This window comes from Sciurus vulgaris, assembly GCF_902686455.1.
Source record: "Sciurus vulgaris genome assembly, chromosome: X".
NCBI lineage: Eukaryota > Metazoa > Chordata > Mammalia > Rodentia > Sciuridae > Sciurus > Sciurus vulgaris.
Window position 1 is genome coordinate 128,517,839 of NC_136471.1, and position 19,214 is coordinate 128,537,052.

The 19,214-nt window shown below is 41.6% G+C and overlaps 1 protein-coding gene across 7 annotated transcripts in view; it reads left to right on the plus strand.

The window, feature by feature from the left end:
• GPM6B (glycoprotein M6B) overlaps nucleotides 1–19,214 on the plus strand; it is a 163,065-nt gene that overhangs the window by 108,830 nt on the left and 35,021 nt on the right. The window contains exon 1 of one of the 7 annotated variants that reach the window (XM_079123247.1): nucleotides 12,375–12,797. The exons of 2 other annotated variants lie outside the window; for them this stretch is intronic. In XM_079123247.1, coding sequence (XP_078979373.1) covers nucleotides 12,737–12,797 — 61 coding nt within the window. In that variant the 5' untranslated portion in view covers nucleotides 12,375–12,736. Of the gene's footprint in view, nucleotides 1–12,374; nucleotides 12,798–19,214 lie in introns of those variants that run through there. 4 more of the 7 variants (XM_079123249.1, XM_079123250.1, XM_079123248.1 and 1 more) reach the window with 4 other exon arrangements.

Genomic DNA, 19,214 nt, shown 5'->3' on the forward strand with positions numbered 1-19,214 from the left:
TAGCTCAGTTGGTAGAGTGCTTGCCTCGCAAGCACAAGGCCCTGGGTTCAATCCCCAGCACTGCAAAACAAAACAAAACAAAAGAATAGATAGAAAAATCACTTAACCTGAACAGTTAGCAGATGACTTAGGATGATAGGAACGGTGATAGAGCTGGGCCTGTACCCACTAGGTTGCCACACTCCTGACCTGATGTTTCTTTCTTCCTTCTAACTACCCTGCTGAACTGACAATTGGACCTTAGATCCAGGACAGGCTTCACAAAGCATCGTGACAAGTCTTCTTACACAAGGGAAAACATGGTATCAAATGTGAGTGGCCAAAGGCCTCATGATTGTCAAGGGACCAAGTCAAGGCAAAAGCCCAGACATCCCAATTCCAGTCTTGACCATTCGAGTCAATAGTCTTATTAGTTTTGGGAGGGTCTAAGTGTTTGGGCAGGGCCTGATCTTAAATAAACTGCTTCCACCTGGGTCCTGTACACCATTCCTGTGTGTGCATTCTTGTACTGAGCTGTTCCATGTTCTCTTTACTCCCTGAATCTTGGGCAACAAGCATCTAGCTGCCTTACTTTACAGCACCTGTAAGTTTACTTCTGAACTGCACTTAAGCCAGTGAGGGGGTGGGGTACCTGTTACTGCCCCAGCAGCACACAGGTCAGACTCCTGTAGAATCGTTGAATGCATCCCCACCCCATGCCCAAACTTGGCCACAGTGGCCCCCACTCCTTTCCGTCTGCAGTGACAACTTACTGGGTCAACTCTCCCAGGCAGGGCCAGCCCCTGGACTTGCAGACCCGGTTGCAAAATGAAAACACAAGTTGCTTGTTCTAAAGGCCGGGAAAAGGTGTTGCTCAATGTATTCAACTACAAAGCTATTTCCTTTCCTCTTAATTTCTCTCTCTCTGCACTTGTCAGGTTTTTTTTTTTTTTTTTTTTTTTTTTTTTTTTTTTTGCTTTCCACTTAGTGTCATTCTAAGTAGAGAAAAATGGAATTTAAAATTATTAATTTGAAATCATTAGCATGAATCTTACAGATCATCCTCATATCGTGCAGTACAGGTTTTTGACACAAATGAGAGCACTTGACACATATGGGATCACTGAAAATGGCCCCATTCATGTTTTGTAACTAGTACATGCATTCATATGTTGTTCTAAGCAGAACCATGGAAATGCTGTGCAAAACACTCATCTTTTTATTTTGTTTTTTTTTTTTTTGTACCGAGGACTGAACCCGGGGCGTTCTACCTCTGAGCTCCAAGCCCAACCCCTTTTACTTTTTATTTCCAGAGAGGGTCTCGCTAAGTTGTTAAGCCTAGCCTCGAATTTGCCGTCCTCCTACCTCAGCCTCCTGAGCCACTGGCATTATAAGCCTGTGCCACTGCACCTGCCTTGATTGTATTTCTTGATATGAGTACATTCTCTTAACACTCCCTCCCTCGACTTGCTAGTGAGTAATGAACTGAAAGAAAAAAGAACTCTGGACTGCCCTGTCTGTCTTTCCTTCTGTAGTGTCTTTTTCAGTGAAAGTGGTTGGCCAAGTTATAGGGAAGTAATTTGAATAAGAAAGGAAGTGTTAGGTCCCTTGGGCATCCATGTCTTAGAACTTCATCGCCGCCTTTCTTCATTTAAAGCAAGTTCTGGTTTGAACAGAAAGCGTCACCTTTTCGAATGGCTGGTACCAGTGCCTACTCAGTCCTGAACGTTCCATGCTTCCCTTGTACTGACTTTGAACCTAACTGAACTCCCGGTGTCTCATGGTCCACCAGAATTCTGGACTAATGGGCCATTGTGAATGTGATATGCAAATGGGGTGACAAGGAACACATAGCTCCTCTGCCTGGCATGGATCAAGGCCCTGGCTTTCATCCCCAGCACTGCTCCAAAAAACAAAGCAAGACAAAACAAAAACATGGATGACCATGTTTTGGGGAGAAAGTAATGAGTAGTGGCACAGCTGTTCTGAGTGTCACTGGTGACTTAGCTCCACTCAAGTGTGTGCTGCATTGCCCCATTGGACCTTATGTGCAAAACACAAGTTCAAAGTAAAATTATTAGGAATTTCAGGACAGTGGCTCAGAGTATTCAACCCACACTTGCGTTTGAGGGCAGAGATCCGTGTACATTGCACGTCCGTGAAGCTGAACCTGCTCATGTGGTTCTATGACATGAAGAACAGAATTCCACTGTGGTTTTAAAAAATTAGTGGCAAATCTAATTTGGTCTTGAGTGCCCGTACGTGTTAGCAATGCCCTTCAGATTCTAGAAGCCAGTTTCATCCATGTTTTAAAGAGTAGTTAAGTACCCTTGGAGGCACATCTTTTTAAAATCCCATTGCTTTATCCATCTCAGTTCCATTTATTTATTTGCAGTTTAATTCATCTAGGACTTCACATCCAAGCTGGATCTTCTCAGGGATGTTTTGAGGACAGACACAGAAAGGTCTGAGGTGGGATGGGAATGGGGTGGGAAGTACCCTTACAAATCCAGTCAGACCAGGCAGGGGCACAGAAGTGAACCCCTTAGGGACAGAGAAAGATCTGGAAGACTGTAAAATCAGCTAGTCGTCCTTCTGGCCTCCTCTCCCTTGGACCCGTATGCTATTGGTGGGAGCATGAAGACATTCCAGAACAGAAACAGCATTCTGTCAGTACCATGTAGGAGGTGTCGTGCTGAGGCTCTGCAGTATTTCACTGTGCTAACAATAGCCTGCTGGGGGAAGTTCTCATATGAGTCCTGTTGGTTGATGATGAAGCCACGGTTCGCGAAGGTCAAGTGACAACGTAAGGCTGCTCAGAACTGGGCTGAAAGGGACAGTGGATGAGGATGCGGGTGTGATATCTTTACTCAACTGGGGAGGTGTGCAGCCTTATGTCCCCCAGAGATTGTAGGGGGACTGTCAGATGACCATGTTTTGGGGGGAAAGGTAGTGAGTGTTGGAATGGCTGTTCTGGGTGAGTCATTGGTGACCTGGACTCTGAATTCAACAGTTGATGGCTGCTGGCTGGGCCCAGTGGTACATGCCTGTAATCGTACCAGCCTGGAAGGCTGAGGCAGGAGGATCACAAGTTCAAAGCCAGCCTTAGCAACTTAGCAAGGCCCTAAGCAACTTAGTGAGATCCTGTCTCAGAATAAAATATATAAAGGCCTGGGGATGTGACTCAGTGGTTAAGCACCGGGGTTCAATTCCCAGTACCAAAATAAAACAAGCCCAGTATGGTGGTGCATGCCTGTAGTTCCAGCGGCTTACAAGTTCAAAGTCAACCTCAGCAAAAGTGAGGCACTAAGCAACTCAGACCCTGTCTAAATGATATACAAAATGGGCTGGAGTTGTGGTTCTGTAGTTGAGTGTCCCTGAATTCAATCCCCAGTACCCAAAAACAAAAACAAAAAACAAAACCCAAAACAGTTGATGACTGCTGATCATCTTGTCACCTGGGTGCTCATGTAGCTAGCTTTGGCTCCTGCCATGGTTGTTTCCTGACTCCTGAATTCCCAGCTTTGGCATCCAGTGGCCAAAGCTCAACTGCAACTCTGACCAGTTGCATGACCTTGGCCAGGTCCCTTGGACTCTCTTTGGTCTTGGTATTTCCATTCATGTGAGGCGGATGGTGAGGCCCACCTCTCAGTACTATCATGGAGGCAAAGAATGAAAGAATGTTGGGTAAAGTTCTTGCAGCTGTTCTGGTGCAGAAGAGACTCTTGGTCCCTGACTGTTGGCCTCTACCACACTTTTTCTGTCACATCTTACACGTGGATCCTGTGAGTCCTCTGGAAACAGGATTGAGCCCAGTCACTGGGCCAAATATCCAGTCAGCACCTTTGCCCTTTGCCTGATCTCTGATAGCAGGCACTTAGTTTCCTTGTGAGTTGGTGACAGCTGTAGAGGTATAGGTACAAGGTTTGGGAAAATATATCTGGCCTTGGGGCTATTTGATGCTCTCCATTGCTCAGATCAGTGTGAAGCAACCACTGGCAGAGGAATCTAGGGCCTGCCTGAGAGAACACCTTCCCCAGTAGCCCAACAGATAGAAACTCGTTAATCTGTACATGGACTTGACTCTTCCAAGGAAAGATGACAGCAGCTCCTGCATGTGGAGGACAGGGAGTCAGCTTCAATGGCCTGGAGGCAACAAGGAGTTTTCTGGATGTACCCTGAATTCTCATGACAGGTCTTAAAGGGATCGCTTCATCGTTAGTCCTACCTGCTAGTTGTATCCCATCATTTTTCAATTTCTGAGGTTTTACAGCAGGGATATCTTGTGATTTTGAAAACATCTGTCTTCCTTTGGCAAAGCAGGCTTTGAGGGCACACTGTTGAAGGTTAGGGTTGGTTCAAGTTGCTTTCTCCAACCTGAGTGGGAGGCAGGTGTCTTTCCAGAGGTGGCATTGATCATGGAGAGACACAGGTGTGTTAGACAACTATTAAGACGCAAAAGTGGAGTTCCCCTGGGAGCCTCCCTTAAAGGAGAAGGCTTCAGGCTATGCCTCTTAGGAAGAGATTAGGGACTGGGAAGGCAGTGCGAGTGAGGTTTTGGGCAGGTGACATAAGGAAAGTCCCCAGCAGAGCACCCCACATTCCCCCAACTTTGTAATCAAGCCATTGACTCTCTTGGTAAGAGAATACTCCAGTCCCTGTGGCTTTTGGTGACAAACCACTCTGGAGACATGACTGGGATCCCGGTAGCTGTGGTTCGAAGCTAACACAGAGAGGTTTGGAAGGTCTGCCCTTGTTCTTATCGACCTGGTGCATGCTGGGAAGACAACTTAATTGGGAGCCTTGGCAGGAAGAGCTTATTGATGGTGTTCTACTCTTAATGAGAGAATCTGAGTTCCCCATGGGCTGTGATAATTAATCAGGAAGATTGTTGTCGGTAGATGAGCTGTCTGTCTCCTGACCTATGCCTTGTGTACGCAAAAAGGAGTGGAAACTTCCTTTCTTTATCAAAACAACTTAAAAAATAACAAACCATTATCCGGTCCTCATTTCTTTGGTTTTGTTTGAGTCTGGTTCTGTCATGTTGGGGTTCATTCCCAGTATGATGACACAGAGTAAGGGCACTGTCTTGCTCATCCCCTGGGATCTCTGAACCCCTGAAAATTCAACCTCATTTAAGTCCTCAAGCAACCCAGACTCAGGGCAACCTGTTTACCTTACCAAGACCAAGAACATAGCCAGGCATGGTGGTGACACACACCTAGTCCCAGTGTTATGGTTTAGGTATGAGATACCCCCAGAAGCTCATGTGTGAGACAATGCAATGCAAGAAAGTTTAGAAGTGAAATGATTGGATTATAAGAGTTTTAACCTAATGAGTGGATTAACCCATTGATGAATAACTGGGTGGTAATTGTAGACAGGTGGGGTGTGGCTGGAGAAGGTGGATCTTTGGGGGTGTGCCTTTGGGGTATATATTTTGTCCCTGGAGCGGAACTATCTCTGTTTTCTGGTGCCATGTCCTAAGCTGTTTTCCTCTACCATGCCCTTCCACCATGATGTTTTGCCTCACCTTGGGCCAGAGCCATGGAACTGGCTGTCTGTAAACCAAAACCTCTAAAACCATGAACCCCAAATACACTTTTACCCCTCTAGAGTTGTTCATGTCAGGTCTTTCAGTCGCAACAATGAAAAACCTAACTAAAACACCCAGTGATTTGGGAGGCTGAGGCAAAAGGATTGCAAGTTTGAGGTCAGCCTCTGCAACTTAGACCCTGTCTCAAAATAAAAGTGGGGTGGGATGTAGCTGAGCAGTACGGCACTCCTGAGTTATGAGATTCAATTTCCAGAATCTCTCCCTCCAAAAAAGAAAACACCAACAGCAAGCATCATGTTCCCATTATGTCACCCTTAAAATGGGGTTGATAATTCCTCCCTCTTTGTCTGTGATATGGACCCAATCAAGTAATGAGCGCCCTTCTCCATGAAGGACAGGTTGTGCTTTCAACCTGCCTGTCATCACCTCTTTTAAGGTGTAATTTTTTTTTTTTTTTTTTTTTTTTTTGGTACCAGGAATTGAACTCAGGGGCACTCAACCACTGAGCCATGTCCCCAGCCCTATTCTGTATTTTATTTAGAGACAGGGTCTCTCTGAGTTGTTTAGCACCTCGCTTTTGCTGAGACTGGCCTTGAACTTGTGATCCTCCTGCTTCAGCCTTCTGAGCTGCTGGGGTTACAGAAATGGCATGCACCATCGCACCCAGCAAGGTGTAATTCTTTAAATGTTGGAGTCCATCCAGTAGATTTTCTTTTTCTATTTTCTCTTTGTATTTCCATTTCAGAGCTGGTGTCCCCTCCTGCCACCCGCTGCTGGCCGTCTGCCTCTCCTGTGATCTCAACTCATCATTTATCCACCCCCACTCACATCTTAAATCTTTCTTTCAATCACTGCTGCCTTTTTAGCATAGAACATTTGGGGGACTTTTCCTGACTGGCTTCCTCCTTTATCTGCCTGCCTCTTTCCCTCGCCTTCTCACGCCCACATTTCTTTAGAAAGTGGGCCGCTCTTGCTTCCTCTTCTTCACTTCCCAACCCTTTCGTAGCCCCTCTAGAAACTGGTTTCCATTCCAATCTCTGTGCTGATGCTGGCAAGCAAATTGGAATTTTCCATTTCAGTGGTCTTTGCCAAGTCCTCGCCTTCTGGCTGCCTTGACTGTGGAACACCCCCTCCTTCTTAAAATTCCCTCCTCCTCTGTGACAGGGCCCTATCCTGGATCTTCTCCAACATCCTCTACATCCTTTGAGGGTGGTTCTTCCCCCTAAATTAGGTGACACCTGCAAGGTTTTCTCCTCGGCACCTTCTCCCTTGGCTTCACACCCACTCCCACGATAGTTGGTTTCTTTGTGCTGTGCAGCTGCTCCATGGCCCACATGGCTTCCAAACGTGATAGTCTTCCTTTTTCTCCCCACCTGATGTGGGTTGGATTGTGTCCTTACTCCCCATCTCAAATATGTTGAAATCCTAATCCCAGAGCCTCTGAATGTACCCTTATTTGGCGACAGGGTCTCTGTAGACGTAATCAAGATGGGATGAGGCCATATCTGGTTAAGTAGGGCCTAGTCCAGGATGACTGGTGTTCTTATGAGAAGACTCACAGAGACACACAAGGGGAATACCAGAGGATGAGAGAGGCAGAGATTGGAGTGATGTATCTATGAACCAAGGACTGTGCAGGATTGCTGACTATGCCCCAAAGCTGGAAGAAGTAAGGAAGGATCCTCCCTGAGGTGTCATTAGGGAAAACATACCCCTGTCTCCCCAGTGGTTTTGGACCTTTAGTCTCCAGAGCTGTAAGAGAATAATTTCTGTTATTTAAAGTCATGAAATTTAGGCTACTTTGTCACAGCAACCCTAGGAAACCTGAACACCACTGGATCTTATGTTCCCTGTGGCACTCATTATCCGTTTAGGGATCCCAGGTAGAAGTCTGGTGTTTCATTCTGCCCAACTGGGTGTGGAGTCTCCGCCTCATCCTCAGTCAAGAGTGGTCACCCCAACTCTGGCCTTTCTGGTCTCTTATCCATCCATCAGACTGCCCTCTATATAATTTTCCTTAAATATCTCTGATTGTGTCTCTGTCACCGCAGCATGTGTTTTGTGAGCACCTGTCACTTACAGCAGTTGATATCACCTAGGGAAATTTTGAAGCCCTTGTGTCTACCACACACCTCTGTCAAATCAGAATATCTGGGTATGGGGCCCTGGTATCAGCATTGTCCAGACTTTGCTGATGATTGAGGGATACAGTAAAGACTTGAGGACCATGGACTGTGAGGATATGACAAAAGCCAAAGGAAATATAGGGAAAAAAAGGGAAATTTAAGGCAGCTATTCTCAATTGGGGGTGATTTTACCCACCTGCAGATATTTGGCAACATTTTTAGTTGTCAAAACTGGCGTAGTGATACTAGTATCTAGTAAGTAGAGGCCAGGGATGTTACTAAACACTTACAATATCCAGGACAGTCCCAACAGCAAATAAAGAACCAGCCCCAAATGTCTGACTTGGACCAAGCTTGATAGAATAGACGGAGGAAAGCAACAATGCTGACCTTTGAGACAGTAGTGTCCACGCTGAGGTGAGTGTGGTGGCGTACACCGGTAATCCCAACGACTTGGGAGGCTGAGGCAGGAGAATCACAAGTTCAAGGCCAGCCTCAGCAACTTAATGAGACCCTGGCTCTAAATAAAAAATTAAAAAGGCTGGGGATGTGGCTCAGTGGTAAAGCACCCCTGGCTTTAACCTATCTCCCCCCACACAAAAAGAAAGATGTGTTCACACTGGTGAAGAAAATGGCAGGCCTCCTTCGGCCACAGTGCTGCCCGTGCTGTGCCCATTCTTTAGCTCAGTGTATTAAACTTTCAATCCATAACTGTTTCAATCATGTGAAGCCTCAACTTGCTCCTGCCCAACTTAATCTCTTGCTTTCCTTTTTGAAGTGTTTTCCCCCCACTAGGAGAAAAGAGGCTTATCACACCTCAAGTTGCCTTTTGCCAAACTGGGCAGTGGCTCCTGGTGCTCCTAATGAGGCACTGTCTGTCATTAAATAAACAGTCAATTAGGTTGGGAAGAAACTGGCCTGAAAGAGGCTTTTCATGCGCTCATAGCTATTGACATTAGCCAGTTTTGCGACAGTGGCCTGCCTGGGAACCACCTCTACCATTGAAGAGAAACAATAATGAGGATGGCTTATACTTCCAGAGCTTGACAATCAGAGTGTTCATATACATCATTTGTTTTGATTTGTCATGTCAGCTGTTAGCTTTATGCAGTATCATTTCTTACAAAGGAAAGTATAGTGATATGCAGGAGGGAAGAGCATCAGGAGGGAGAATAAGAAGAGGGAGGGATCAGAAGGCTTTTTGCAAAGACCCATATTAGATGAAAAATTAGAACTTTCATTCTGCTAATGGAGGACAAAGGTTTTGCCAAATTGATAAAGCTTTGGGAAAATCTAGTTATGCAAAGGATGCCATTCTAGGTGAATGTATACCAAATTTTTCTATCCTGTATGTTTAGTTTTTTAAAAATTTATGTGACATTTTAAACACGGAATTAATGTTTTGGCTATTTCTACTTTACATGATTGTTTCCTACCTTAAATGTACTACATAAGGATTCTTGCCGTATTTTAATTTTGTTCTCTCCAAATAGAAGGCCCAGATATTTACAACTAGAACATATCTTTGATTTTGTCGTGGGGAGTAATGTGAAAACAAGAGTCACTTGAGTAAATTTAAAATTATCTTAAAAGAAATTTTTGTTAAGTAGCTCTGGGTATTGATTTCCTTGGAGGGACAATGAGGAAGGGTTATGTCTGAGTATATTTCACATTACAGAAGTGTTCCATGAAACAGGAAAATTGTAGAGGAATTAGTAGCCAGAAGGAATTTAAAAACATCCTTTCTTGGTGATGAATGATTCTTCACTGAGGAGTTATTCTGAGGCCATAAGGAACCTAAAATATGATATAGAAAGCTGTAAAAAAAAAATAAATAAACTCCCCTCCACCCTCGGCTTGCTATACTGGGGATTGAATCCAGGGGCACTTTACCACTGAGCCACATCTCCGGCCCTTTTTTTAAGATTTTTTAAAAAATTTTGAGACAGGTCTTGCTTAGTGGCTTCGGATTTTGCCAAGTGTCTAAGGCTGGCCTCGAATTTATGATCCTCCTGCCTCAGTCTTCCAAATGGCTGTGATTGCACCACCACGCCCAGCTGGAAAAAATGGGTGTTTGACAAAATCTTTGCTAGCTATGTGACTAGAATAATCTGTAGGAAGATCATTGTGCAACTTGAGTTCTGTTGGCTGAACCACCAGTTATGTAGCACAGAATGGTTTCCTAATGTTTAGCATACAGTAGGTACTTAATGAATCCTCCTCTGCTCACTTGTAGCAGGTAGGATCACCCTGGTTTAGGAGAGTCCTGTGTGTCCCATCAGCCTTGGGTTGCATCTAATATACCCAGTTTGTGTCAATCTTTCTTATTCTTTGCTTTGATTTTCAGAAGTGTTCTTGCTGTCTTTTAGTATGGGGCTCAAAGAAGTATTTTCAGCTCTGAGAGATTTCCCCTCCTATTTGTTCTGTGTACCTAAATGGCTTTTCTGGCCCAAAATGGATGCATACCTCAAAATTAATAGAAACATGTACTCCATTTTCTGTGTTTTGACAAGTTTTCTCCTTTACTGATTCAAATGAATTATCATAAACATCCGTGAGATATTTGAGGCTGTTTATGAAGTGGTGCAATGGTAATTTCTAGAAGCATCATACATCATTGTCCTAATGACAATGATGAAGTTGTGAATAAGGTCAGAGTGGCGAATTGTTCACTTACCTAGTTTTTCAGACTGAAAGTAGATGAAGGCATCTGCTGGAGGGTTTGCCAATATTTTGTCTAATGTCTTTGATTTCTGTCACTATGAACTAAGTTGTCCTTAAATTACGAATATCTTCTGTATTCTGCCTTTCCACTTGTATCAGTATTAAAATGATATTCCTAGTGGTGTGCAGCATCCTGCATCTGTAGCCCCAGCAATTGGGGAGGCTGAGGCAGGAGGATCATTTGAGGCCAGGGGTTTGAGGCCAGCCTGGGCAGCATAGTGGGACTCCATCTCTAAAAATATAATCAACTACTCTAAAGTAATGGCCAAAAAATTATTCTACTCTGCCAGTTCCAGAATTGAATGACTTTGTTAGACATTTTAAAGAAAAACTAATAGCATAGCTAATCACAATTCTCCTCTTGTGCCAAATTGAATTTTACTTTGGTTTTAATTTTCACTTGAAATGCTGAGGGGAACAAGCCTGTCACATACCAGCACCTGCCACCTTTTCATCTGAGTGGGCCTAAGTGCTTTTTGCAAGACATGATTAAAACTTTCCCATTAAGAAACATTATAGTTGTTTTTTTAAATCACAAATAAATCTTTTTATCTAAAGTCGGCAGCTTTAGGCTGCTGTGCTTCTAGTTCCTTCACCAGAAGACAAAATTGACTGAGGCCCTATTGAAGGGAATAGTCGATTGTGGGCGTGGTCTTCTAGAACAATGGTCAAAGTGAAAAGTGAGATGTAAAATTAGTGTCCAAACTGGCTAAACTGGTTTTCAAAATCTTCTCTTGTTTAATAGGACATAGGTATTGAATGTAAGAAGGTTTGGGGGATTATCTAAAACCAAAGTATTCAAAGATCAGGTTGTTAGAGGATTTGGATTCAAGATCTTGCACATTTTTTAAAGGTGTTAACAATAAACCTTCAAAACTTGGGAGAGTGTCTTAAGAGAGGCAGTCTCCAACTTATCTTCATATATGCTCCCAAGATGGGAATTGAGCTCAACCAGCTAACGGACCCTCTGTGCTCCTTCACCCTGTGGTTATCAGTCTTTGTATTTAAAATTTTTAATACGGATAAAGAAGGTAGGTGAGCCAGTCAAATGCATTTTTTAAGTGGGGCAGAGCCAGGTGTAGTGGCCCACATGTGTACTTTCAGTAACTTCGGAGGCTGAGGCAGGAGGATTGCAGTTCAACAATTTAGCGAGACCCTGTCTCAAAATAAAAAGGGTTGGGAATGTAGCTTAGTGATAAAGAATATCTGGGCTCAATTCCTAGTACCAAAAAAACAAACAAACAAATAACCCCATTATTGGTACAATAGCCTTTATGCTGAGTATTTAGACTGCTTTTGAAAAATGCCCTTTTGATTTTGAGTGAGGAGTTCTAATGGATAAATCTCCATATGGAAGTAATCACATCCAATGGGGAAAAAATGAAGTTTCATGTCAAGAAACCACCAAAATGTCAGCTAGATATACTTGTGACATATTATGCTTGTTTTAAATAAGGAAGGGTGCCTTTTTATCAATTTTGGCTTGAGTTATTGAAGTTTGCCTTACTATCACATATATTAACTATAGACAAAGGAGTGGATTCTAATATCAGATTGCTACATTGCTATTGCTAAATCCATGTTTAGGGTTTTCTTCCCTCTTATGTACTTTTTCTTTCAGTTGTGTGTGTGTGTGTGTGTGTGTGTGTGTGTGTGTGTTTAATCAACCTTTCTGTCTAGAGATTGTGTGAAAAAGACGTATTAAAAAAGCAAATAGAGATCATGGGCACATCCTTTAAATATGATTTTCCGGGGTTTGGGGATAAATGAAATCAATAAAACTGTGATGCACCAGAAAGGGGTGGCATGGGAAAAAAGCCTGGTGCGCATTCTCCTGAGACAGCATATATTGTGGCCGACCAACTAAGTCACGTGGTGGGAGGGGGCTCTTTTCTTTCTCTTCCACATCCCTTCCTCTGATGTCACAAATCTGTTCTTTCCTGGGAGAATTAATTAGTATTCATTGGGTGCAGTTGGCAAGAAGAAGGGGGGGAGAGATCTTAAGACAGCAAGGAGGAAGAGCTGTGGGGGAGCAGGTCCTTCCCCCTGGGAACCACACAGAGCGGAGGCACAGTCGCGGGTGCAGAATGGTTGTTTTATAACTGGGATCCTCGGTGACGTATGGCTGCCTGCTCCTTGGCAGCTGTCTTTATGGACCAGTAGGCAGAGCGAAATTGACGCTGACAAGACTTTTGCATCTTGGAAGGGACTGTAATCTACTGTAGTGAAGAGCAGAGCCTTTCAATCAGGCGGGTGTAAATAAGAGACTGAGGGGAGTCCAAAGCAAAGGAAGAGGAGGAAAAAAAGTGTGTGTTGGGGGGAGCAGGGAAAAGCATTTTTGGTGGATGGTATGAAGCCAGCCATGGAAACTGCAGCCGAGGAAAATACTGAACAAAGCCAAGAGAGAAAAGGTACCCAGTGCTCCGACAATAGCCTGTTTAAAGCTTTTCACTGTGGGTGCTTGAAAGGGGTTAGCCGGGTTTTGTCTCTTAAATGGCTCTGAAACAATCCCTATGGCATGATCTTGTTTGCAGGGTGCTGTTTTCCTGTGGGCTGATGTTAAATGAAGAGAGAAGCCTCTTTCAGTCCATTCCTGTTGCACATCTTTCTGTGGAATGTGATATTTCATAGAAAGATGTCCATAGTTTGTCACCAGGGGTAGTTGAATTGGGGAAATGGTCGTTTTTTTTATTAACATAATTAATCACAATTTAGCTTCTATGTTCTGCATGTTATATTTCTGGGACATAGAATATGTTGTTCTCTGCCAGTGCCAAGGAGGAACTGGAGGGGCATGCATGCTAATTACGCTTTGGTTCCACTAATATAGTAGTGATTTGGACAGACCTTAATTTTCTTATTCTAGTACGATTGCTCTTTCTGTGTATCAAGCCCCAACTATGGCACGTAATGATCACTTACAGTTGGAGCTTGAGAGGGGACGGCTCTGTCACCTGGTGCTGATGGAAAGGAAGGGGTCTTTTGCTAATTATGACTTAAAGATTTGAGAGAGAAAAATTGGTAAAGGGTCCTGATTCCCTAAAGGGAATCTTAGACCACGTTACAATTTTGATAAAAAGAATAGCTTTTCGGAGAAAGCAGTATTGTTGCAGTTTGAAAATGACAGAAAATAGAAGCCAAAATGTATCTCTTTTCCTAAATAATGACCGATGTCAAGTTTGATGCCCCATGGAATCAGCTCAGCCCCTGCTCGGTTAATGGCATCTCATTGCATTGTAAGTGATCTCCCTCACTCAAAGTCACAGACTGTCATAAACGCACAAAAACATGTTCTATATCTGCAGTGGCTCTGATGTTAAAAGCCATCATGCTAAGGTTATTTCTCATGGCCCCTGCACTCAATGACAGTCGCTAAACTGTAGTAATTCTCCAGAATGGAGGCACAACTACGTTTTTCTTATGATTGTATAGGTTGAACCATATGAAATTCCTGATGGTCAACCATTTTAAACCTATAAAAACTGGTGACTATATGTAATTCCACTTAACAGCATGCTGGGGTAAAAGCTGCTTGTTTTTATGCAGAATTTCTTCTGTGCACATTAGCACTTTATCCTAAACAGACCAATTTAATTTTTTAAAGTATGATAATACACATGAGAAAAAATTTGCCATTTTAACCACGTAAGAATAGAATTCCAGTGGCTTTAGGCACATAGCAATCTAATTCTAAAGTTGGTAGTTTAGTTCAATCCTTGTATAAAACTGACCTCCCTCTAACAAAAACCCACCTGTCTTCTCTTGTATGTGCCTCTATTTTTTTTGAATATTTTCTTTTTTCTAATCTACTTTAATGACCAAACAGCGATAAGAAAAACTCTTGGGAATATTTCTCACGCTGAAGTGAGATAAAAGTTTAAAGATTCATTTCCATGATTAGAGACCATAATTAAAGACATGATTCCATGTTTGAGAGGTATAATATCGTAATAGCATTATCCTAAGGAATTCTGTCACCATTTATAGCATTTTTTTCTAAAGCAAGTGATTTTGTTTCATGTGTACTTTTTATTTTCATTAATATGATGGTCTCCCATGGCAGCTAAAACTGTTTTTTTTTCCTCAAAAGCAAGCAAAGGACATATAACTGATATAAAATCCTTATTAAATAATTGTGAGTTTCATAATTTAGTCTCACGGACTGCTATTTTATGTCAACTAAATATTAATAACGGGTCTACAGATCGCCACTGCATCCCTGAAAAACTGTACACGAAAATGCATTAGCTGTGGTTTTACAGGCAAAATCAGAAGTGAAAGATCATCCTGGAGGAGCTTTTAAAATTATCGAAATTTATAAACATTGTTTGTTCAATAATTCATCAACACCAAGCTACCAAAAGATAGCATCACATGTATGAAACATGCTTAAATAAGAATATGCCAGGAAAAATTTATTTTTACTGATCTGGAGCAACAAGGATTGTGATCATTATGTGACCCATCAAAAGCTTCATCTGGAGGCTGACTTATCTACTGATCTCTTTAGACGAGCAAGTTCAGATGCTAGCTCTACAAAGTCAAACTCATACAAGTATCTTCTTCATAGTTCCTTCAATTTGCTTGTCCATTGTCATTAAGATCCACATAAAACAATAGCCACAAATGGTCATGTGTACTTGTCGCTCCAGTACTACAGATTTATTTTTAAGTTTATAAAATAAATGCTTATTTCATTGATATGAACATTTAAAAATTTGACATCATTACTTATAGACTGCATTATATAATTCTGGAGCTAATAGATTCCCCCTCCCCCTGCTTTTCTTTTAAGCCTTTCAAAAAGGATTCCTATTTCCCGAGTTTAATTCTATACATTTTGTCACTTCATGCAGTTTTTCATGCAGATATATGCCCCCTAACCACTTGTTTTCAATTGTAGGTGACAGGGGCAATGCCCATCTCTTAATTTAGGGTATTAGTGCCCTACCCAGTAGCTTGTGAATTAATTGCTTTGGATAATTATTATGCTATTAAGAATGTAAATTAAACTTAGATTTCTAAATTGACCTTAGGTTTTCTAGTTGTCCTTTCCTGGACAGGAGAACACATCCCAGCTATTGTGATTCACAAACACCCACAGAGAGAGCTATTTATTTTAAAACTAAATCAGAGTGACTTTATTCCTATTTTAGAGAAAAATAATCCAAGTCTTCACAAAAGGAAAGCATTTGTGTTTTTGAAACAGTCTCATAGCTTGTATCACAGAATACTACTGGATGACCAAAATTCTTAAAGTGTTCGGTACCTATTCAGGAATTTTTAAGGAAAGCAAGCAGCAGGCTTTCTCAGATGAATTGGTGAAATGCCAAATTATTACAAATGATTGTTTTTAAATTGAGAGCATTAAATTAAATCAAAGTGTGAGGATTGATTGAGTAAGCAGATTCACTGCAAATGGAATAAGTGGAGGAAATGAATAAGACAGAATCAAAGGAAATAGATCATGGGATCCAATAATAAAAAGATGGAGAGTTAGGTTTCCATTTATTTCAGTGGAGTATTACTTGATGTCAATTCATTTGTGAAAACAGATGCATCTGGAATTGCTGGGAGCATGTAATCACTGGGTAGAAAAACAATTGAATCATAACAACTCTCTAAGCTCTATTATGTGAAAAAAAATCTGAGTAGCTGTGATGGTTATTTTTATGACATATAGGAAATTGCATATAGATTCTGTTCCTGTGAATCGTTGCTGAAATAAATTCCAGAATCTAGGCATCAAATTAAGTTCCTAACAACACAGAAAAATATAGTGAATTGGAAATAATGTTTAATTTAAAATAAATTGCAGGATCTAGTCAAGAGTAAGAAATGAATTCAAATTGACTTGTTTGTAAAATTAGCAGATCCATTTTCATTTTTTTATTCAAGTAGATATAATTTCTTATATCTTTTTAAAATTTAACAAAACGTGTATACATTTGGCTCTCCTTTTTTGTTTAGGAAGGAAAGCACTCTTTTATAATGTGGTATTTGTATACTGAAAACCAAAGGGACACATTTAACATGTCACAATATTCCTAATAATCTCTGAGTTATTGCATTTTTATTGACATTTTCTAACTTGTATATATGAATGTGGTACTGAGAAAGTTTTAGATGCAGTTATTCTCTAAGAATTTGCCAAGGTGGACATCTGAAGAGATGGTGTCTGGGGAATAGGCTATAGAGAAAAGTGCCTGGCCAGATGGTGCGGGACACACGTGGTAGGTATGATATGGCATCCTTTGATTCTTGTTTTTTTTTTTTTTAAGAAAATTTAAATGTGGAGAAAGATCTCAAAGAGCCTTTGGTATATCTGCTACTTTTTATGTTATCAGTTCCATAAGCATATTTTTCAAGACTTGATTGTGCTAATTCATTAGAAAAGAGTTCTGATCCATTTCTGGAAATATAGATTTTGTCTTCCTTGGAACTGAGTGTCAACCCAAATTAAGATTGTAAATTTTAAGATTACATTTCTTTGTTACTTGGAAGTACAAGTCAATTCAGGGTGAATGACCTTGATAAAATATTTAGTCTTGCTATATTTGAGAACATGCAAAATAGCCTGTGTCTACATGATGTAAGCTTCCCCTTACCAGGACTGGTACTGGATTGTTCCAAAAATATACTCTGCTCCTTTTTTTCTCCCTTGGACCAAATGCATGCACAGGCATGCTGGTGCACATGCATCCACACACCCACACACGTGCACGCCTGTGCACACACACACATACACATGCATATGAGATGTTTGGCCAGGAGTAGGGGCAGCTATGGGATGGAGAAAGAATGGGACGCACATTGTTTTTTAAGAGAGGGAGGCTACAATCCCAGCTTTGCAAATGTGCTTTATTGTTTGTCACTTGTTTATTCATTTATTCACTTAATTGTGTTCTCCTTCGAAACCTCATCCTCTATCCTCTCAGCATATGTTAGAGAGTGAAAGGGTGCTAACTCATTTTAGGCAACATCATTAAGAGTGGTACAATTTCACCTGGGCATGGTGATGTACTCCTGTAATCCCAGCAACTTGGGAAACTGAGGCACGAGGATCGCTAGTTCGAGGTCAGCCTCAGCAGTTTAGGGAGACCCTGTCTCAAAATAAAAAAGGGCTGGGAATGGGGCCAGGTGGTTAAGCCCCCCTGGGTTCAATCACCATTACAAAAAAAAAAAAAGCAATATAATCTCAGGTTTAACCATAATTTTGTTGAATTGGTGGCAAACAAAATAGCAGACAACAGTGGCATAAAGAATTTTGATCCTTAACCAGCCCAGTGATATTTCTCTTTGGAGAGTGTTAATAAGAGAAAATAAAGTAATGGCCTATTTTTATAGGCTGACTTTATTAGTTACATTAACTGATTTATATTTTCAAGCCTTACTACACTATATTTGATGTCACAAGTCACACCTTTTCAAAGCATAAAGGGCCAGGTAGCAAATACTTTCAGCTTTGTAGACCACAGGTCTCTGTCATACTTGTTCAAATCTGCCATTGTAGCATGAAAGCAATCATAGTACAAAAACAAATGCTTGCAACTACGTTCCAATAAAACTTTATTGATGAAAATAGATGACCATCAATTGCCAACCATTACTATATTCTATTGTATTGTTATGACTTTCCTTTAATATTTCAGCTAATAGCTAAAAATGAAGGATGATAAATATAGCCTTGAAAGACCTGGCCCAGTGAACATGTTCTCTCTAGGCAGCTGAGCAATTACACCTAGGTTCTTCTAAGTACACAGGAAAAGGAGAATGAGGCATTGTTCTGCTTTCCTTTCCTCAATTTCCCATTGTTCATGTCATGCCCACCTTTGGTGATGACCACTCACAATTGTGTGTCTACGTAAACCACCAGCAGTTACCACATCCCCATCTTCTGATCTCCAAGGGGGACATTTTGCAGTCTTTCCTCCATAAGGCATAAATCATTTCCTCATTCTTGCCAGATGTCTGGAATGAACAGAGTGTTTTAATATACCCCTCTAGGTGAAACTTTTTACAATTAGGTGACTCCCTTTGAGGTGTTGGGACCTGGTCCCTGGGATTCATACGTATACTGTGCTCTTTGAAAGTTTACAGATAGCCTTATATTTAATATCTCAATTTAAGTTCATCTCCAAAATGTAAAATTCAAGTGATTTTCTTTTCTTTCCTACTTAAAGAATTGCTGTTGTAAAAAGACTTCTCCAGAAGTATCAGTTCAGGGGACTGGAAAATATCTATGCAGTTGCTGATCCCATTTCTGCATCTGCTGGGATATTTATGTTTGAGTGCTGAATTAAGCATCTCAGGCATGGCTGCCAAAAGACACACCAGTGTTGGGAAGTCTGTGGTTTTTCATTGCCGTTACCCAGCAGCCAGTGTGGAGATGAGGACAAGGCAGGGACAGATCCTCTGAATTGCAGGGCCTGTCTAGAGTAGAAGTCTGCATGGTAGGGAACCTGGAGGGCCACTCTGGGTCCATGGGCTCCCAGTGTGCTTGTTTCTTTACTTTCAACCAAATATTCATTCAGCTAACAGTTATTAGCCCCCTACTGTGTGCTGGGTGTGCAGAAATAAAATTTGAAAAAGGAAGATGAGGGGCTGGGAGTATAAATCAGGAATAGAATACTTCCCTAGCATGCTGAGGTCCTGGGATCCATCCCCAGCACCTACTCCTTCCAAAAAAGGAGGAAAATTTTCACATTAAAAGTTACTGAGCTACTTAGAATTCTCTTGTTTGGGGGATCAACATGAAGGGCTCACAGCCACTTTGCCAAGAGGAAATCAGATCATTCCATGAGGTGACTTGACCTTCGGGCTCTTTC